The 23,019-nt window shown below is 34.4% G+C and overlaps 1 protein-coding gene across 1 annotated transcript in view; it reads left to right on the plus strand.

Annotated features, from left to right (window-relative positions):
* Positions 1–23,019, plus strand: part of sdk (sidekick cell adhesion molecule) — a 300,949-nt gene that overhangs the window by 250,886 nt on the left and 27,044 nt on the right. The window contains exons 21-26 of the mRNA XM_089103497.1: positions 949–1,203; positions 3,777–4,011; positions 8,387–9,283; positions 11,517–11,710; positions 18,961–19,180; positions 20,781–20,983. Of these exons, the coding sequence (XP_088959623.1) occupies positions 949–1,203; positions 3,777–4,011; positions 8,387–9,283; positions 11,517–11,710; positions 18,961–19,180; positions 20,781–20,983 (2,004 nt within the window). The remainder of the gene's footprint in view (positions 1–948; positions 1,204–3,776; positions 4,012–8,386; positions 9,284–11,516; positions 11,711–18,960; positions 19,181–20,780; positions 20,984–23,019) is intronic.

Genomic DNA, 23,019 nt, shown 5'->3' on the forward strand with positions numbered 1-23,019 from the left:
CCCAAAAAAAAAAAAAAAATACTGGTAAAGCCGTCGATAAACGGAAAACTGCCGAAAATTTTCATAATAAACTTACGACACTAAGTACTTTAAAATGATATCTAAAATGAAGACAAGTATGAGAGGATAAACTTATCCTGTTATCTTTTTATTTATGGCCGCAATTCTTGAAAATTTAGTCGAGGGTGGGGGGGGGGGTAAATCTATTTTTCAAATTCCAGGAAGGGGGAAAATTGTCATTTTTTCTGATTTTTAAAGAAAATGCATGAAAAAAGTATCTTTCAATGACAATCCTCTCCATAAGAAAGTACTTTTCAAAATCAAGTGGGTTGAACGCCCCCCTGCCCCTCTACGCCGTTGCTGTTTAGAGCAAGGGTGGTGCATGACTGCTCTGAAATGAATTTGATTTGTTGGTCTTTTCCAACTCTATTTTGGATCGAATTTATTTTTTCAAACTTAGTTTTCACAGATACGGCAAAATGCAGCCAACCAACTAACCTAATTAAGAACATGCCTAAATAGAAACGTATGCAAGAGGATTGCCTTGGGGCCTGCCCCCTCCTACGGAAATCCTTTATTTTACCCAATTTCTGGGCAATTTTTATTAAAGCTTAAACTAATGTTTTTTTTTCCTAGCAATGCTCCACTCCCCCTCCCCCTCTCTCGCCAAAGGAAAAAAAAGCGTGTGAGCTTTTGCTAAGAATATGAATTTGGAGTTAGGGCTTCAATTATGGAAGATGTTATTTTAGCTCTTATAAGTGAAAAGTGTATACCAATTCTCGTGTTTAGGAAGAGGTGGGTCAAACCTTAGATCCTTTTTCCTCATGTATCGTTTCTAGTAGAATAGATAAGGTACTTGGTCTTAAGGTTTGTAAGGTGAGCACTTATGTTTTTATATTTTGTGTTTTTGTAATCATTTCATTCTGTTTTTATGAATTTTGTTTTTAGGCCATAACGTCTAGAAACAGCACCTGGGATACTGTCTATGAAGTATCTGACCCCGACGCCATTGCAATAACGGTTCGAAACCTGACACCATATTTGGAATATACACTGCGAATAGTTGCCCATAACGTTGTTGGTAGTTCACCACCATCAGAGCCTACTAAGCCATTTCAAACTCTACAGGCAGCACCATCACATGCACCGTATAACGTTACGGTGCGAGCTGTTAACTCTACCCAGTTGAGAGTTCGCTGGACGGTAAGCTGAATCTGTTAATTATAAAACTGTCTTGGCAATTTAAAAAAAAAAATGAATAATTTTATTTCCATTCTAATCTTGAACTTTGGTAATGTGAATTTTAGTAAGATTGTAATCATTTAATTTGTCGAAGTTATTTTTATTTTATATATTAAGTTTTATTATTTTAAAGTGTTATTATTTTATTTATTTACTAAAGTTTTATTTATTAAGGGGCGGACGGTGTCCGGGAACAACGAGCATACAGTTCTACTTTGAAAACAGGTGGATTCAAAAATGAACCGGTTGTACATTTAAGCAGGTAGTCCTATCGAGGAAGTGTTTTCATGTCTCTATGTTATGGGTTGCTACTTGGCTGATTAATTTCCGGGTCACCGATTTTGAATTTTTTCCAGAAAATTAAAAGCATAGAGATTAAGTAAAAGAGTGGCAAGAATCTATAACATTTTAGCAAGAATCCGCGAAATTTAGCAAACTCTCACAGGTGACTACCCGTCACCAAGAATTTGTGGTTTGACTAGCAAGAAGAGAGTAAGAACTGGTTTAAGTTTTGAAATGAATGTATCTGAGCAAATTTGTCTATGCCAATGCCTTGTACCTTGACGGAGTAAAAAAAAGAATGAGTCACGTGATTTCGATTGAACTGGTAATTTTACCAAATGAGAGCATTTTGATTGAGGAAAAAGCTTATCACTGTCTCTAAAAGAGATTTAATATTATAGCGTTACATTTGTTTCCTTGATTTCTTATGTCCTCCTGTTTTTCTCCTTTTTCCTCCTCCTCTTCTCTCTTTCTTTTCGTGTTCTAACAGGTTTTTTCGATTGTTTTGTTTCTTCAGTTTTCTTTATCTTTTTTCTCCTACAGGTATCTTTCGATTCGGTGTTTGCTTTGGGCATTTATTTTTTGTGAATGGATATTTATGCTTGCTTGTCCTCGTGTGAACTTTTGTTCATCTTACTAATATATAGCTGCTCGAATGGGAGTGATAAAGTATTAGTATGTAGTAGGCTATATTTACTATATAATATAGATTTATTTAGATTAAACATGTGGTTAATTAAAAAAAAAAAAAAAAAAAAAAACAAAAAAAAAAAAAAAAACACACACAACCCTCCATAAGCTTTTCTTTTTCGGAGATATATAAACCCCCTGAGCACAAATAATAAAAAAAATAAGAAGAGAAGAAGAGGAAGAAAGAGAAAAATCCTGCATTTACCCGGCTCCTGGTCGCAATAACCCTTTCTACCAGCAATCCATTCAATTTACCAACAAACCCAAAACCCCTGCTTCTATTCAACAAAATATATACTATATTAGTATATATTATATAATACAGTATTAGTACTGAAGGCCATGGAAGGACCCACATTAAAGAAATAGGTTGTTTTTACAGTGCTAGCAAAGAAGCAACGATTTCTTCTTTTATAATTGAACTTCTTACTGAAGAACCAAATAGGCTTCGCCTTCGAATAAGAATCGTACTCCGGAGGCTGTTGGTATCTTCATCATGGCGTACTCTTTCTTCCTCCGGTTGAGCTGCATAAGCTCCGCATGATTCAGCAGCCTTTTAGATATTTACATATATATAAAATATTTAGAAATCAGAAACAATAACTCTGTACACAAAAATAACGGTATATCTGACAATTTCTAGCTTAACAGAAGAGCAAAAATACGGTTTAGGTTATCTCAACAGCTTTTCAGTAGATATAGTGATTTGGTAGATTTAAAAAGCCAGTGATTCAGTAGAATTTTAACAGCTTTTCAGTGATTCAGCTCAATAGCTTTTCAGTGATTCAGTAGAATTTTATATAGAAAAATTGAGAAAATGAAACATTGTAATAGTTTACCGTCTAGATTACTAATATAACATATTGTTCAATATTAATATAAAAGTCGTGTAAAACAGGGACATAATTTTCTATAGGTCGGGGGGGGGGGCAACTGCCGCCCCAGCTGAAATTTATTGTCTTCAAAAATCTTGTCAAAACTAAGATAGGCCTACATAATTCAGGCATTCACAGAAACAGCGGAGTTTTTTAGTGTACCTTTGCCTTTATGGTACTATATGGCTCATTTTTCATTTTTCACTTGGTCATTTTCACTTGACCTAGGAAAATAGGCTCCTACTTTCCCCCCCCCCCTTTTCCTCCAGGATTTTGACGAAATTACGCCCCTGTTGTAAGGATGTGTCTACATTAAAGGGCTACATTGTTTTTTTCAGTGCTTGTAAAAAAGCAAGTGTTTTTTTGTGTTGTTTAAATTTTCTCATCATTTTTGTTAACTTTGAAGTGAAATTTTTTATTACTGCATTCCCGTCAGGTAATATAAAGATGGATTTAAATAGGCTATAAATCTTACATATTGTATTTTTGCGGCCATCACTTTTTGTTTGGCCTCTTGACCTGTTTGGCGCTATCCTGTTTTGTTCAACGTGTTCTTATAAATACATATAAACGCTACTCAGTATCAAACTGCTCCATAGACAGGGAGAATATTCCCCCTTATGATATTTTATGTTAGACAAATAAAACTTACAAACGAGTTTGATTTCAACTACTGTCGTATTTCAGCCGTTGCAACAGGTCGAATGGTACGGAGTGGCAAGTGGTTACAACATTAGCTACCGACCTTATGATGTCGACTTTGTCAAACCTGGATGGGTCCTGGTCAATGATCAGACGTCAAATTCTCACATTATTGATAACCTCGCAGAGTTCATCTTATACGAAATAAAAGTTCAGGCATATAATGACGTTGGGGCTTCGTCATTTAGCCCACCAGCTCTTGAACGAACTAGAGAGTCTGGTAAGTTTTTTTTTCAAGGTATTTGAGATTGGTTATTAGGGTACTGGTGCGTTATATGGGCCTTTACAAGGAAACTAGTCACGAAAAATCCACCAGACGGGTTAATTCAAGAAACCGCTATAGAGTAATGCAATGCAAAGCGTGGTTTTCATTGCGTTTACGATATTTAAACTGTTGTTTTTTGGGGTTTAGGGGGGGGGGAGGTTACCTAGGTTAGGTTACGCATTTAATATATGCTTTGATTTACCCCCTCCCCCCCAGCCCCTACTGTGCAAATATATAGCCCAAATTTGTTTATAAACTATTATATATTCATCCTATTTTTATTTTATTTCATTAGCATAAACCAAACTTGACTTTTTAAAAAGGCCCATATAATGAAACCGGTACCATTAATAGTGTAAGTTTTTATATTATAGTATTAGTATAGTATAGTATTAGTATAGTGTAGTATAGATAAGAAAAGTATATTATTAGATTAGTTCTGGTAATTAGATATTAGTCCTTAAAGAAAAGAAAAAATCTGATTGTCATCTATGCTTTGGTGGGCCGTAAGACACTATAGGTATGAGCATGAAATTATTTTCTGATGCTTTCTTTTATTTTCCATATATATTTCTTTATTTCAACTTTTAGAAGTTTTGTCAACTTCTTCAACTTCGGAAGTTTTGTCAGCTATGCTTTTTTATTTTGGCGTTTTAGATCATTTCTAAGGGAGCAAGGCAAATTAAAAAAGCCATCTAATGTATTTCTTTGTCCCTGGCTCCCTTCATAGCCCCCCCCCCCCACTGGAGGGAGCATCGAATTGCAGTTTGTGGATACCTTCACTTAGAACGGTTGAAATATCCGAAAATGTGCTTTTAGGAGGTATTTAACCCAGGTACTTCCGAGGGGGAGAGCTCCAGCTAATAAAAACTAATCCATTCTTCGTAGATGTACTCGTAATTTATTTTGGTAATTTATAAGAAAAGGATGGTGTGCTGCACCATTTTGAAACCAAAATCACGTAAGAAACTTAAATCGGTATGGATGGGGGTCTTTCACTCCTCCAAGTCCCCGTCTTTTCACTCCACTGCCAATTTTTTGGCAACAATACAGGCATATTGCATGTTACTTAGACCCGAAACATACATCGTGTTGCGTGTTGCACGTTACTTAGACCCATACATGCATGTTGCACGTTACTTAGTCCCATACGTCCATGTTGCACGTTACTTAAACCCTGGATACGGCAACGCCGTATCCAGGATTTTTGTTCGAGGAGTTTTATATATATATATATAAAAAACTTTACAAAACGCATCAAACATTTTTATGCATTTTTTCTACTTTTTATGTGTCTAGAAAATACCTGGGGTGGGAGGGGGAAGTCAAAAGGGGTAGCCTTCCCTCCTAGATACGGTCCTGATTTCAAACTCGGCCCAGGAACGAGCTAAGTCCTGGATTTAGTGCAAAAAGTAGCTCTTGGTTGAAACTCCCTCCTTCAGAAAGGAATTGAGTTTTCCGAAGATGGAATGCCATAATCCCTTGGCTGCGTTATTATCGACAACAAATAAATTTATCCATTTCACGATCTCGCTTGTGAACTTAGAACACATAGGTCAAAAAGACAGATATATAAGGCTTATTGTTAATCAAGCTTGATTAAGGTTCCTGATCGTAACCTTTTCTTTTACCCGTACGCTTTTTATACTACGAGTACTTGATACTAGCTTGCAATATTAGGTAATATAGTACTTAATGTTTTTAAGCATTTAGAAAAGCCGTTATTGTAGCCTTATGTAAAATCATTATAAGATAGGGGGTCAGAAGTACCTAAACACAAATCAAATAAAAAAATGTAAAGAAGAAAGAAACGAGGATAATCGTCGAGGATTTTTAACGAAGAAAATGAAAAAATTTATTGTCCCCGTTTCTAGAATATTTGAAATATCCTCGTTTTTTCTGTTTTATAATTTTTCTTTTCAATTTTTCATACTCAGCCAGTGTTGTCTTAGACACTATTTAAAAACGCAAATAAGGAAAATTCCAATCTCTTTACTTACTTCACGACTACTTAAACTCAAAGAAAGCCAAGAATTTTCCGAAACCCCTGAGATGCATCAAGTGTACAAGTCAGTTTCTCGAGGCTCTGAAATTAATATATGTTGAGAATTTCCAAATAGAGTATGTCGGAATGTCTTTAATTAATCACTGAAATAATATTGAATGGAACTAGAAAGATACCAAAAGTGGGGGGGGGGGGTCAGAAGTACCATAACACAAATAAAATGACAAAATTTTATAAAGAACAAAAACGAGGATAATCGTCGAGAATTTTTTAAAGAGGAAAACAAGGAAAATTACTGTCTTCGTTTTTTTTTATCTTCTTTAAAAATATTTGAGTTATCCTCGTTTCTTCTTCTTTACTTTTCCTTGTTTTTCCTTGTTTTTCCTGAGTTTTCCTTCGTTTTATCTCGTCTTCCTTAAAAAAAATTGAATTATCCACATTTTTCTTGTCTACAAACTTTTTAAATTATCCCCGTTTCTTCTTCTTTACTTTTCCTTGTTTTTCCTGAATTTTTCCTCGTTTTATCTCGTCTTCCTTAAAAAAATTTGAATTATCCACGTTTTTCTTGTCTACAAACTTTTTTAATTACACTCGTTTTTTCTTCTTTACCAAGGTGTTTTAACTATCCTCGGTTTTTCTTCTTTAAATTTTTTTTTCTTATCCTCATTTTTTTTATACAAAATGTTTTAATTTTTTCATGATTGGCCAGCATGGTCTTAGACATTACTTATAAACGCAAATAAGGAAAATCCAAATCTTTTCATAATTCTCAACTACTTAAACTCAAAGAAAGCCAAGAATCTTCTCAGTTCCCTTGGATGCATTAAGTGTACAAGTCAGTTTCTCAAGGCTCTTAAATTAGTACCTGTTGACAATTTCAAAGGAACAGACTATGTCGGAACCGCTTTAATTAAGCACTGAAATGTTATTGAGTGGGACTAAAGGCTGAAAAAGCTATTAAACAGGCTCAGAAGAGAAAGTCAAGGATAATAATTAGTATTCTTAGCCTTTTCTTATTAATTGTAATTCAATGAAGTGAAATTAGTTTTTTTTTTCTTTTTAAGGAAGTAGATGACTTTCAGCGAGAGTATCATATAGTCATTATCTGAATAAAATGGTGTTATTGTAAAATATAAACTATTAAAATACCAAGCACAATGAATTTATAATCTGCTGTTTGAACTGGTTGCGTGGGGGGTTTTCTTTGAAAGTACCAAGAACACCGAAATATGCATATATTTTTCCTCCTCGATCAATACATGTATGAAAATGTATGGCCAAACAAAAAACGAAACGAAACTGTACAATATTAACATGCAGTTTCTGTTTTGTAATTTCTTTACAATTTAAATAAATTTATACATTGATTCAAAATAGCATAATGAAGACCCGCTCTGCAGTATAGGTTATAATTTTGTGTACAACTATTATTCGAACCAGGGATATAACAAAAAACTTTCAAAAACCCATCTTATATTCATTTTTGTTATGAGTCGGACAAATGTTTCGGTGGGGGGGGGGGGTCAAACTCCCTACTCCCCTCCTGTATACGGCTTTGACGGATCCTTTTGAATTAACACAGTTATTGTTTTGAATATCCACAGTTACTGTAACAAAACAGAAAGTGTATGTTCTACTCATACAAGACAACGACAATTTTATAAGATTTTTCTTTTGGTTGTTTTCAAAATTATGAAGTTTTCAGGGCAGAAGTAGATTTTCATGGGTGCTACCACCTTCCCAAACGCAGCAATCCCTTCTTATACTGTTTGGTGTCAAATTGTTTTAGCTTATTTTTTGCTTATTTCTCACTCACGTTTCCTATGTATTTATTGATAATGTGAAAATAAAGGCCGCTTATAATTAATTCAAAAGTTCGAGCAAGAAATGTTCTTTTTATCCAGTTCCCAGATCTGACCCTGTTGATATAATGACCCTGCCAGGCCTAAATCTGGCCATGATGATGTCTACTGCGGTAAAATTCCTATTTTTTTTAATCCATAGTATGAAAATAATGGCAGCTTAAAATTGATTAAAGAGGCATGGTTAATAACGTTGATTAAAAAGTTAATTCAAAGTGAATATATAAGGAATGTTATTTTTTATCAGTTCCCAGATCTGACCGTGTTGATATAATGACCCTGCCAGGCCTAAATCTCGCCATGTCAATGTCTGTTACGGTAAATTTCCTATGTTTTTTTTTAATCCATAGTATGAAAATAATGTCAGCTTAAAAGTTCTTTCAAGAGGCATGTTTAATGAGGTTGATTAAAAAGTTAATTCAAAGTGAATAGGAAAGGATTTTTTTTTTTTTTTGTCTTTCAGTTCCCAAATCTGGTCCTGTTGATGTTACAGCCAACGCTACTTCGTCCACTACAGTTGTTGTACGATGGGGTGAAGTGTCAAACTCTCAAAGATGCGGAATCATTGAAGGCTACAAAATTATCTACATCGCAAGTGGAGTACAGTCTAAAATGAAAATAATCCCAGCCAATGATACGTTCATGGCAACCCTGACCGAGCTTAATAAATTTACTAAATACCTAGTCCAAGTTTTAGCCTATACTCGGATTGGTGATGGGGCCCTTTCTCTACCTCCCGTTGTGGTAGCCACTCTTGAAGATGTTCCAGGTCCACCGTCCAATGTCACTTTCCCTGACGTGTCCTTAACGAATGCTCGTATATTATGGGATGAGCCCTCTGAGCCAAACGGGGAAATACTAGGCTACCGAATTTCGCATCATTTAGATGGACAGAAAGGTTGGAATCAGACTAAAGATTTTTCACCAATTGAGAGGACATACCGAGTTATGAACTTGGAGCCAGAGCAATTGTATATGTTTGAAATTGTTGCCAAAACAAGTTTAGGCTGGGGAGAACCAGCACGTGCTCCTGTATACACAACTAATAATAGAGAAAATCCACAACCACCGTCCCGTCCGCTTGTCAGCAGATCGCAGATACAAGCAACACAAATAACATTTAGTTGGACCCCTGGCAGAGATGGATTTGCTCCTTTGAGATATTATACAGTTCAGCATAGGGAGGGTGTGGACGGGCCTTGGAAAGAAATTCCTAACCGTGTTGACCCAACTGTTTCTAGTTACACAGTTCGTGATCTGAAACCGTTTATTGAGTATCAGTTTAGGATTCAGGCGACTAATGACATTGGGCCCTCTGGCTGGAGCAGTGAGTCTGAAATTGTCAGAACCCTCCCTGCTGGTAAGTTTTTTTTTATAATCTTTGTCTTGAATTTAGTATTGTACCATTTAACCAATGGCTCCAGGTACACGTGGTGTCAATGAGTAGGCTCTAATCTTCCCTCAAGGGGGCCGCTGCGTCGATGTCTTCCCACTCTGGGTTTTGACTCGTCTGGAGGATTCTTCTTTCATGTTCGTGTAGGAGCCAGTGTAGCTGATTGCCATTGTAGGGGCATTAATAGAATTTAAAACCAAATTTTGATTTTAAGTAAAGATAGTGTGACTTGCAGTCTACTAAAACACATAAAAGAAAATGATAGGTCAGGGAAGGGCAAAGGATTGGCTGGTGGCTTGAAAAAATCCCCAATGAAAACGGCATAGTTCCATCCACTGTAAGATATATCTAACAGTGTTTTAATATGCTGCCAAGGTCAATGGTCAAGATGGGCAAAAGATCGGTTAGAGGCTTTGAGAAGACCCCAATTAAAAAGCGTACTTGGGATCTGTCCAGTGTACAAATATTAAAAAACTAACCCTTAAAACTAATCTTAGTACACTTAAACGAACCATATGTTTAATAGTTTTTTTAACTGTAACACCGAAAATCACTGAGTAGCACGCAAATTTGGGCAATTGTAGCACTTAAGAACTGACCGTGGTGACAACTCTGTCAATAATATCCGTTTAGTTAAGGTTAAAGCTAACAGTACTTTGATAGAATTTAGAATTCCTTTCAGTTTTTAATTGATGCTTAGCTAATGGGATTTAAATAGTATCTAAAAAGAAAATTCGCTTTTTGCAATTGAGTGCTGCAAGCTTGCAGAAGTCGACTCCTCTTTCAATAAATTTCAAAAAGAAAAATATATAAAATATCAAACTATCCCTTTGGTACGAACGATTTAAAGTACAAAAGGACTGGTAAGGTTACTTTAACAGTACTGATCATTAACTTTAAAAAAAGGAATTGATTAATTTTGATTAAATAAAGCTGGAGTGAATAGAAACTAAAAGTACAGAAAGGGAGGTAATTCCACTCCCCCTTACTCTTTGCACCAGATTATACTTTTTTTATTTTTCTAAAAGGTTAAGCTTTAGTTATTTGGAAAAAAAAAACTTTTGAATCTTGGGGAAAACCTACTGGAAAAACCGACATCTCTAGAGATAGTGGAGATTAGGGAAAGACACTTTATAAGCTTAGAAAACTCTGAACATAAATTTTATCTTTTCTTCCGAAAGGGGTTAACCCGAGCTTTTTCAATTGAGATGAATGGGTTTTAAATCACGAGAAATGAACGCAATCACCTCCTGAAATTGTATGTTGGAGACTAACCATTTGTATCAAGTGTAACAGTGGACTTGGTTGGACAATTACTTTCTGAATTAGTAATTTTGTAATCTGTAATTAGTATTAGCATTAGTAATTAATATTGACAATTACTTTTATCTGAATTAGTAACCAGCATTATTATCTGAATTAGTAATTATTTTGTGAATATCTGTATTTTCTTGTTATTCTTTAAATGTATTATTTAAAAAGAGAGTGGTTTAAAAAACTCATTTTAGAATATCAAATTATACAGGTAGCTACGCAACGTAATGACATGAAGTAAAAAAATCCCAAATAGACAGAAGAAAAAAATGGTAAAAAGATTTGTTTTGGATCGCATAAAACAGTACGAAAAAAAGAAGGGGGAGGGTGAAGTTGAGTTATCAGAAACGTTGACCCACTAAAGAGTAAGACAAGAAGTATAAAATTTACACCTTTTAACTTTTGCTATGAAATTTAGTATTTCTTCTGTATCAGTCTTTTTTCTTTTTCTTCTCATATCTTTTTTATACCTTGTCGCTCCTATTTTTATAGGATCCTGTCATTTATTAATTTTCATTTCTGTTTTTGTCAAAGTCCAAATGTGGGCCTGTCCGCACTGTAATCAAATGTAAAAACAAATCAGTGACTGCTCGATAAAATTTTGATAGGCAATGATCAGGGCCGCGAATTAGGGGAGGGTCCTATATTCTGTCGCTCCCTGGATTTTGAAACCTACTTTTTTGTATTTTTCTTGAATAAAAAACAAATTGCCCCTCACCCTTCTATATTTCGAAAAATACATTTTTTTTTCTTCATCCAAAATTTGACAAAAGTACCCTTGGTTTTGATAAGCTGTGTTGCTTGGGTGTGTTTACGCAGAAGATTGACCTTCTTAGTTTAACCTTGAATTACCTTAACTTATTAATTTTCATTTTGTTTTTACCAGCTCCGAGTGTGGGCGTGTCGAATGTAAAGATTGTACCAATCACAACAACGGCCGTTCGAGTGGATTGGAGCCCCTTAGATGAGGAAGCATTTAATGGGGATTCCAGGACTGGCGGATATCAGATACAGTATAGACTCGTTTCGGAATTCTCGGGCCTCTCAAATATACAAAGAGAGGAAATATATGGCTCAAAAGTAAGTCTTGAATCATTTCATTCATTGTTCGGTGCGAAACTTGTTGACATAGTAATGTATGTTTTAGCCCCGTTGGAGTTGGTGTTGTGGTTTCTCTTATTTGGCGAATAATGGTAATAACGATTGTTTTTTGGGGGAAGAACGCCAATAAGACGAAGAAATTTCAAGTAAGGGATAATGCCATTTTTTGTTATTCGTCTTTATATTGTTGTTATTCTACCCGCTTGCGGCTTTGGAACGGCTATTGGTTCGAAGGAGAGGAATTTGGGTTTTCTTCTAAATAAATAAAAAAATTTTTAACTTAAAGTAAGAAGCTACTTTAACACTCAAAACGAACAGAAATTATTCCGTATATGGAGGGTTTGTCCCTCCTCAATATCTTTTGATTTTTAGGCTACAGCTGTTAGTACAAAAAAAAAAAATATATATCTATTCTCGACCCCAGGGTTTCAGTAGCCGTTCTTAAAATATTGGGACACAGTCAAACTTTAGCGTAAATACCAAGGTATTGAGGAGAGGGAAACCTTTCATATACGGAATAATTTCTGTTGGTTCTGAATTTTAATGTTGCTCCTTACTTTCAGTTTAAAAACTTATTTTTTTATATTTAATATCTGTTCGTTTTTCAAATAATGCAGGTAAATCTGGCTCACCTACCATGAAACATATACCCCCCCCCGCTCTCACGGGAAGTCCTTCATAAAAATTGCATCCAACGTAAAGTACACCCCCACCGCCGTCAAGTTCTCTCCAGACAGTTCCATCCTCGCTTAAAATTCCCCCCTCTCTGTAAAATTTCTTGCGGACGATTCAGCCTGAAAAATCATCATAAGCGTTCTTTAATTTGGGACGACTTTAATCTCTAATCGGTTTCACGATCACTCCAGAAATGCCCCCTTCCATAGAATTTTTTTCCAGAAATCAAAACTCGTGGAAAATAGCCCTCGGATATTTCCTCCGGAACATCTCCAAATTCAAAATTGAGTTGGCAAAGAGAATGTAAGACAATTAGAGCACTTAGAGCAACAAATGGACCTTCTAACTCGTAAGAACATGCCGTGTTTTATGTGTGGAGATTTTAACATTGATGTGAAGTTGTTAACATCAAACTTAAAAGCCCGGAATTTTTTGAATTTAATGTTAGATTATGGGATGCATCCTGCTGTAAATATTTGTACTAGAGTGACGGAGTCATCTTCATCTCTAATTGATAATGTATTTTTGAATGTTCCCCATGATTCGTCAAGTGTGTGTTAAATGATGTTTCGGATCACTTTGGTTTGGCTATATTAGTTCCGGGTATATTTAAGAATATTAATATCAATTGTGATGCTCGCACTAAGCCTAAGAAATTATTAGTTGATTCAAATACTATTTCAAGGTTTAATCTTAAGATAGAACAATTAGATTTTAAATTTTTGCAAGAAGAAATAGATCTAAATTTGAAGTTTGAGCTTTGGTACGGTAAGATTAAGGATACGTTGTTGGAATAATGTGAAGTGTCAGGAATAAAGAAGAGAATGGTGTCTCCGAATAAACCTTGGATTACAAAGAGTTTGTTACAGTCAATTAATAGAAGACGTTTTTTATATAAGTTGTCAACAAGGAGCAATGATCCTCATGGTAAAGTAATATATAGAGTTTATAATAGTAGGTTAAATGATACACTCCGACTGGCTAAGGTAGAATATTATAAGGTTAAATTTAAAAAAGTTGAGGGTAACCCGAGTAAGACTTGGAAATTGATTAAGTCGGTGACTTGCCCTGGTAGCGTCTTGATCCGTCCAGATAATATGGGAATGAATAATAATGTTGCAGATGAGATGTGTAATCACTTCGCTACTATTGGGCAACGTGTGTCATCATCGGTGCCAGTATTGGATCAAGATGGAGATTTTCGTCAGTTCCTACTTGAAGATTGTGATGTGTCTGCGTACCTTAAATCTGTAACAATTGATGAATTATTTGATGTTATAAATAATATGAAAAATGGTGCATCAGGAGGTGATTTTATTTCGTTGAAGGTTTTGAAGTCGATATTACCTGTTATATCTAGTCATTTTTTAGGACTGACAAATAATTGTTTAAAACCTGGTAGAGGTCCCGAGTGTCTACATTGTACGAATGTTATCTCGATTTCTAAAAAACTTGATAAGCATTGTTTTAGTTGTTATAGAACTATATCTTTGCTGCTATTTATTTCTAGAGTACTTGAATAGCTGATTTATTGTAGCATGGTAAGTTTTTTCGAAAAAAGACAATTTTTTAGTTCTAGTCAGTTTGGGTTTAGGAGTCATCATTCTACAGAGCATGGAGTTTTGTTTTTAACAACTTTTATTAATGATGCTTTCGACAAGGGTCTGAAGATAGCTTCGATATTTTTGGATATTACTAAAGCATTTGACTCTGTTGATCATGATATACTAGTTCAAAAACTATATAGTAGTGGTATACGTGGTGATTTTTTAAATGTGATAGTTAGTTTTCTTAGTGGAAGGACTCAGTGTGTCGTGATGGATGGAGTTACATCTAAAATTGAATATATTTCGATTGGAGTACCCCAGGGTTCCGTTTTGGGCCCTTTGTTGTTTTTGGTTTATATTAATGACCTTTGTAGAGTTTCAAGTAATGTGTCTTGTTCTTTAGACCTTGATACTTACGGTACTAAGGGAATTCTACCATGTTTTGCTGATGATGCCCATTTCACTGTAGCTGCTAGAACTGAAAATGAGTTGATGATTATATTAAAACAAGGTATTTCTTCGATTGAAAAATGGATGCGAGTAAATAAATTGAAACTGAATCATAATAAGTCGAATCTTTTGATTTATGGTAGAATTACTGGACATTATCCATGGATTAATAGTATAGAAGTAGGGCACCATACTATTGTAAGATCTACTAGTACTAGATACCTTGGTGTTATAATTGATGAAAGCCTTAGTTTTAAAGACCATATTGCATCTGTTAACATCAAATTGTCTCGTAATATTGGTATTATGCGTAAACTTAGGTATCTTTTTCCGTGTGAAATTCTGAGAAGGTTGTATTTTTCTATGGTTCACCCATATCTCATTTACTGTTGTATGGTTTGGTCGAAAACAGTCGTAACTCACCTCCATCCACTCTGTGTAACACAGAACATGGCAATTAGAGTTCTGTATGGTAATCAAATTGACATATCTGTATCGGTGAGGCATCTTTACCGCGAGTATAAAATTCTACTATTAGCAGGAATATGCGTATTCCATAATGCTCTGTTTATGTTTAAATATTTAGCTTCGGAGTTACCATCATGTTTTTCAGGAATGTTTAGTCTTGCGTCTACTATTTACGATCATTTGACACGATCTTCTCAGTTGGTGCGAAGACCAGCTATGGTCACGTCTAGGTCTAGGTTTTCAATTCGCCATGTTGTTCCGTTAGTTTGGGAGAGTTTGCCAGAGGATTTGAGGAATGTTGGTGGTTTGCAGGAATTTCGTAAGTCGCTAAAGAACCATTGTTTTGATGTGTATATTTTGAATGGATTATTCCACGCCACTTAAGTTTTGTTTTTGAGGAGGGTTTAGTTGCAGCTGAATATGATTATAATTATTATAATTTTGTTGGGTGTTGTTTGGAGGTTCGTTGGTTTTCGGGTCCGATAAGTTGAGCTCTAATTATGTTGTTTTTTTTTTTCTATTTTTTTTTCTCTTTTTTTTTGGTTTTTGGTTTTTTGATTTATTAGGAGGGTTTTCTCCTGCACAAGCATTGCTTCAGGGAATTGATGATGCATACATATTTTTTTTTTAATAAACCCATTGTTACTTTAAAAAAAAAAAAAATTAAAAGTATTTTGAATTGAATTTCTGTCAAATAGAGTGTAAAATTTTCGCTGGAAAATTCACCCCCCCCCCCCTCGGAAATTTCCCTCCCCAAGGAAGGTTGTTCCAATGGAAATCCACTCCAAGCACAAAATCCTCCCCCCCCCCGCCCTCCCTAAAAAATGTCTGTATACTTCTCAATAACAAATATTATACGTAAACAATGGGCAATTTTCATATCTTACCGGTCTTTCCCCACGGACTGCGAGGGGTTGTTTTACCCCTGAAGACATACTTATTTGATCTTCCAATCTATACTAAACAGAATTGAATAACTTTGGGAAATAAATGGGCGCACGAGGGGGGCCAGTTTCCTTTCCAACCTTTTTTGTCGCTTAGAAGGGCCCTAGAACTTTTAATTTTCGTTTGAATGCGCCCTCTACCGATCTTCTACGGCCATTGTTTGAATATAATCACCCCTGGAAAAAACAAAACAACAACAAAACAAATACACGCATCCGTGATCTGTCTTCTGGCAAAAATAACAAAATTCCAAATTTTTGTATATAGGAGCTTCAAACGTCTACAATAGCGTTCTCAGGTGCACTAAATCTGATAGTGTGATTTTTACCAAGATTTCTTGACTTTTAGAGGATGTTTCCCCTATTTCAAAAATCAGGCAAATTTTCTCAGGCTCGTAACTTGTGATGCGTAGAAATAAACTTAATGAATCTTATATATTTGGAAACAACAAAATAAGTAGATTCTTCTGATGTATCTATTGATATCAAAATGTGTCGGTTACTTATACCATGAGCTAGTTGATCGTCGTTTGCCCTATATTATCGCAACACTCGCATATCAAATAAAGTATAGACTCGTTTCAGAATTCTTGGACTTCCTAAGCCTCCTAATGTCTAGAATCCGTGCCTTCCTTAAGTTTAGGCTTCCTAAGTCTATTCTTAATGTCTAGAAACCATACGACCCTTAATACACCAGTTGAGACGGCTGTACAGGATCCTTTAAACGAGCTCTTCTAAGATCTAATAAAAATCCCTTGATTTGTATACTCGTTTAATTAATGGAAATAACAAACAAGTGACAAAATTGATTTTTTGAATTGTTTATCTAAAACGAAGCGTTTGACATTTTCTTGAATGGATCATCGAGTGTATTTTGAGTCTTATCGCAGTATACTTGTCACAGTACTGTTCAATTTTCCATTTGGGAATTTAAAACTTTTAGCTCTTAGTAACTTGAAATAATAATGTTATGGTGCTCTTGGAAAAAAATCATAAAAAATTCTCCGTAATAGTGCTATTTAAAAGTGACCTTATTCGCTTATATAAATTGAATTTTCTTTGGAAAAAAATGAAAAATTAGCAGCACAAAAATAACGAAGTTTTGAAACTCTTGGGTAAATAGAATTTCTCCATGATTAGTGCCATTTGAAAGTAATGATAATCACCCATATAATTTGATTTCACTTTTCGTCAAAAAATGAGAAAAAAGAATATAATTTATTAGATTTACGGGTGAAAATTTATTCTCTCTATGTAGCTCTTTTTATAAGTAACCATAATCACCTGTATAATTTTATTTTACTTTTGGCCAAAAAAAAAAAAAATTATCTATTTTTAGATCCCAATATGTACCCCTCGGTTAGATCCCAATATGTACAGTTAAATCTTATCCCTGTGTCAGGTCTTGGAAAATTTTACCATGGGTTATTTATGTTTAAGTATTTTTCTAATTTAGTTCCCAAGTGTTTTTCAAATTTATTTATTTCTGGTGATGATGTAAACAATTATTCTACTCGTCATGCTAGAGATATACGGACACATCAAGTTACTAGTACAAGATTGCTATTTTCAATACGTCATGTGGGGCCAGTTGTCTGGAATAATTTGCCTGTTTCTTTGAAAAGTTCAGCAAATCTATGTGAATTCCGCCGGGACCTTAAAACCCTTTGTCTCCATAGGTTTGAATTTGTATGAATTTGTTTAATGGGTGGTATAGTTGAGTCACTCTCAGGTTTGCCCAGAACCCGTTTTTCCTATATATTTTCATTTTTTTTTGTTTTGTTTATTTATTATTTATGAGATGGCGGCCGGAAGTTTTGGAGTATGTGAAGTATTGATTTTTGATTATTGCGACCAGGAGCCGAGTGAGTGTAGGATTTTCATTTTTTTCTTCTTTTTTTCTTTCTTTCTTCTTTTTCTCTTTTTTTCTCTTCTTTCTCTTTATTATGTTATTATAAGTGTTAATTTTAAGAGGGTAATTACTTCCGGACAAGCGTTAGCTTATGGAAGGTCATTTGTTTTTTTTTGCGTTGTGTTGTTTTTGGAATAAACCCTTATCTTATCTTATCTTATTAGACTTTCAGGCAAAAATTTGATTTATTAGGTTTTCGGGCAAATTTGTTTTTCCTTGGTTAGTTGATAAAAGTTTATTGCGCTTTTGGAAAAAAAACCGGAAAATATTTGATTTATTAGCGTTTCGGTAAAAAAAATTTCTCCATGGGTAGCTCGATTTAAAAGTGATCATATTTGACTATATAATTTGATTTTGCTATTGGGCTAAAATAGCGAAATTTGACCTATTTGCCTTTTGGTTAAACATTTTTCTCCACGGGGAGTTGTATTTGAAAGTGACTATAGTAACTTATATAGACTGGTAATAATAATAAAATAAAACAACGAAAATAAACGTGATCTTCGACTATAAACAGTTTCAGGTGACAAAATATAATATTAAAAACTCAATAAAAAATTGGATTCAGCTCGCTGCTGGTCTGAAAGGAACTCGCTTATTTCCAGAGCACTGCATCAACTGCTGCAAGATCTCACCAAGTACATGAATTAAAGTGTATTGAATTCTCTGAAGAATATATATAATGTTATAAGTTTTGTTGTCTGTATTCGAAAAATAACAAAGTTTACGTTAAGTTTGAATTAAATAACAGTTTCTCATGGTATTTAATTTTAATTTAGTTTAATATGTTAAATTTGAAACCAGATAAAAGCAAAAAAAAAAAGAACTGCAAGAAACAAAAAAACTAAATGATTGGTTAAAGTTTGAAATGAAAACAATTAATTTATTTTTACCAAATGTTTTCCTAATATAGAAGTCAACATAAATAGAGTAAAAAGCCTAGGTTCTGGAAATAAAAATAGAAACTGATCGAGATAAAAAAGACAGAAAATCAATCGTTATTATTAGAAAGGATTGTCACACTCCTCAGCCCCCTTCCCCAAAAAGTAATTGTTGAAACTGTTGATTTCTAGCCAATTTTTTTTCATTAAATATAAATAATTTTTTTTGCCGAAAAATAATTTGGCGTTTGGCACCAGAGTGACGATAAGATGAATTTTGAGTTTAATTTTTAATTTTTTTTTTAAATGAATAATTTTTTTTTAAATAAGCCTTAATTTTTCTATTTTGCAGGGAAACCAGATTGTACTCCAAGACCTTGTTCGTGATAAGAACTATGAAATTGCCGTTATTCCATTTAATAGTCAAGGGTCTGGTCCTCCATCTTCTCCGCAGACCGTTTATGTTGGTGAAGCAGTTCCTACCGGTGAGCCTCGTGAGCTTCGAGCTGTAGCGCTTTCTTCAACAGAAGTTCGACTTAGTTGGCAACCACCACTAGCAAGCCAACAAAACGGTAAGCTGGCCCAGGGGTTGAATTTTTGGTATAAATGTATGACCAGGCCTGGTCATAAGGAGACATGTTAAGAAAACATTTCCTGCTTCATAATACTTACTTCATAAATAGTGAGCACCTTTATCCTCACTATTTTCATTGTTGTACAAATTTTTTTAACAAAATTGTGAAAAATTAACAGATTTCACTGCATTTATCCGTTTTTCAAATATTCTATATATGAAAGTTAAACACCATCATTGCCATCTACCCAAAAGATATAAATAGGCTAATATTGATAAATTTAGGTTAAGTTAGGTTAGATTAGCTAGATGGCTATTGGGTGTTTGTTTTATAAACAATTTTCAAGACTTGGAAAATAGGTATAAAAATGTAAAATGTGATTGAAAAACTGGAAAAACAAGGAAAATATTAAGGATAAAGGTGTTACCCCTGGAAAATATGTTAACTAGGATAATTTTGCATTTTATGAAGTAAGAAATGTTTTCTTAACATGTTTCCTTATGATCTGGCGTGGTCATACATTTATACTACGTTTTTTTTGCTAAATTGTATAAATCTTAATATTAGACCCCCCCCCCCTCCTCTTCACCCTAAGAGTTTGATAGATTTCTAGGATTTCAATCTTGTGTCAGTTTTCTTTGTTTCACATTTTGATCCTATCCATTGCTATTATTAAAAATTAGGCTTTTGTATATTTGCCTCCAATAGAAAAGAAAATCTTAGGGTATTTTAGTGTAGCAATGATTCTTAGGATGTTTTGAGGTTTCAACTAGGGAAATTATCTGAGTAGAAAATATATTTGTAAAGAGCAGCGAGGGGAATCGAATAGTTCTATTTTTCTTATTAGGTCTATTTCTGCTATTCCTCTCCCTCCTATCCATAGGAGTTTGCTAGGTTTGCAGATTTTTGCCTGACACAGTCTTTGCTAACTTTGTGAAAAAAAATAGACTTGCCAATTTTTTATATTTCCTAATATTAGGCTTGTTTCCGCCACCCTTTTGAGCAAACACAGACTCTAACGCCATTACTATCTTCGGAAACATGCTTAAAAATGCTATTCAACCCTGAAGACCATACGTCATCCATAGCTTAAGTGAAGTTATTTGAAATTTTTATTTTTCGATTTTTTTAATTTTTTTAGTTTCATGCCCAAAATTCATCAACAGTTTCCTATTACGTACCTCACGGAAACACTACTGTTGGTAAAATTGTTGTTTGGATGATGGAAACAATTCTCTCTCTCTCTCTCTCTCTCTCTTTCTCTTTCTCTCTATATCTCTCTATCTCTTCCTCTCTCTCTCACTCTCTCTCTCACTCTCTCCCACTCCCACTCTCGCTCTGTCTCTTCCTCTCTCTCCCCCTGTCTCACTCACTCTCTCTCACTCTCTCCCACTCTCGCTCTGTCTCTTCCTCTCTCTCTCTCTCTCTCTCTCTCTCTCTCTCTCTCTCTCTCTCTCTCTCTCTCTCTCTCTCTCTCTCTCTCTCTCTCTCTCTCTCTCTCTCTCTCTCTCTCTCTCTCTCGAGTATGCTCAAGAATTAGAAGTTCTTAGTTATCTTTTCTGAGTGGGACATCATTTATTCAAGTCTCATTTTGCAGGCGATTTATTGGGATATAAAATCTTTTACACTCCTATTGGTGATTCTTCAGACAAAGAAGAGACAGAAGTGGTTCCGGCCTCATATACGAGTCATTCCCTTCCCTTTATGGACCAGTATACTGAGTATATAATTGAAATGCTTGCCTTTAACCCAGCTGGTGATGGACCACGATCTCATCCTGTCAACGTCAGGACTTTACAAGTATGGATTTGGCTATAACGCAGTTTTAGGACTTCTGAAGATCCTTTTAGGATCTTTCCCTAAAGGATCTTTCTGAATTATTTAATTATCTTTATCCTATACCGATTTATTTACCGATTTATATTTTATTCCGAAGTAATTTATATCCTTTATGCTTTATAGCAATCAATTTATGCTGTAATTTGATTTATAATTAATACTGATTTATTTATGTCTCCCTTTAACCCAGCTGGTGATGGACCTTAATCTCAAATTGTCAACGTCAGGACTTGACAAGTACATGTTTGGTCATCAAGCGGTTTCATGACGCGCAAATATCCAATTAGGATGTTAAATAAGTATTTATTTAAAAGGTAAATTTTGAAAAATATGGACCCTAATGCGCTCTTCTTGCCGAGCCGAAATTACTGTTCGGTTAATTTTAGGACGTGTAAAAGATCTACAATCGAAAAAAAAAAACAAAAAAAAAACAAAAAAACAGCGGTTTCAGAAGATCATGGTTAATCTCTCAGTTGAGGAAGAAACCTCCATAGGAACTGAAAATATAAAAAACAGGGCTTTGAAAAAAAAAATGTCTAGTGTGAAAAATCACCATTTGAAACTTATTCAGGAATGGTGACTATTATTTTGTATTACTCTTAATGGTAAAAGTTTGCTGCGAAAAGATATTTGGGGCAATTTCAACAAATCGACTGAAATCTCGATCCAAGGAGGGGGGGGGTTACCCCCCCCTCTGAATTCTTTTTTCCGACTCATTAAAAAGTGACAAAAGGGCATGTAAACAAATTACGATACGTTTTGAAACAAAGTTGTTTGCTTTTGTTTAATAAAAGTTTGTTTTTAACAGAGTTGTACTGGAAAACTTGGTCGATTTCTGAAATGCACTCATCAAGTAAGCTTGTGGAATAATAATGGAATGGTAAAAGTAGCCGAACGTGTGTCATGGGAATTGGTCTGGTCATTGCAATTTCTTCATTTCGAGTATTTAATTGAAAAAGTAGTAATATGAGACTTTTCGCCAACGTTATACGAGCATAAACCACAATAATAATAGTTGTAGTAACTATATGATAAAAAAAAAACCATTTCAAAACACAATCTCTTAAATCTAACTGTTTCCAGGGAAGTTGAGAAGCCGTATTATTAATTGGAATTGTTTCTTGCCCTTTGGAATCACACCAGGTGGTGGGAGAACTAATGTTGCACCTAAAATCCCAGTTGCACACCTCCGCCCCTCCCTTTAAAAATTGAAAAGTTGAGTAAAGTGTATTGTCGTTGTGTTTACTGTACACTCAGAAAAATTCTGTGATTTTTCTCACAGGAAGAGATAGGGAAGGGGGGCGAAACACAACCAAGTTACATTTTTTGGTTACAATTACCAGTTCACCTGTGTGTTGCTATTAAAAATAATTTTATGTTTTCTTTTTTATATTTTCATGTTTTTTATGTTTTTTTCGCAATTCAGTTTTTTCAATAAAAATTATTAAACCAATCTGTTTGTGACTCCGATTAGTTTTTTTTTTTTTTTTTTAATCACTTTTTTTTTTAGTTTTAAGAATCACTTTTTGCTTGCTGTTGTGTTTTTTTCAGTGGGAATTTTTAAATTATTAGGCTAAAATATTTTAAATGCAGATTGTATGTTGAATTTGAAGTGTAGTCATGTCTGTTTTTTCACCCACTTTGCTATTTAATAATTAAAAAAAAATTTAATCAAATTTCTGGTGCTTCGAAAAAAAAAACAAAAAAAACTGATTACTTTTGTGAACCTACAAATGAAGGCTTCTTCAATAATTAAGATTCACATTTTTGAAAATCTAAAACGCGCAATTTTCTTAAGTAGCAAAATTTATGATAAAGGTAAGGGATAAGAAAAATTCTAACTGCACGCCTATCATTCAAATCTTTATTTTAGATGCAATGAAATGCACAAATTAATGGAATGTATAATGACTATTTAGAATGTAATTCTATAATCAGAAACTCAATGAAAATTTCATGGGAAACACTGTGCTATCTGTATTCACTACATTTTAAAA

This window comes from Artemia sp. Qi Xiang Cuo, chromosome 17, assembly GCF_049724085.1.
Source record: "Artemia sp. Qi Xiang Cuo chromosome 17, ASM4972408v1, whole genome shotgun sequence".
Classification (NCBI taxonomy): Eukaryota; Metazoa; Arthropoda; class Branchiopoda; order Anostraca; family Artemiidae; genus Artemia; species Artemia sp. Qi Xiang Cuo.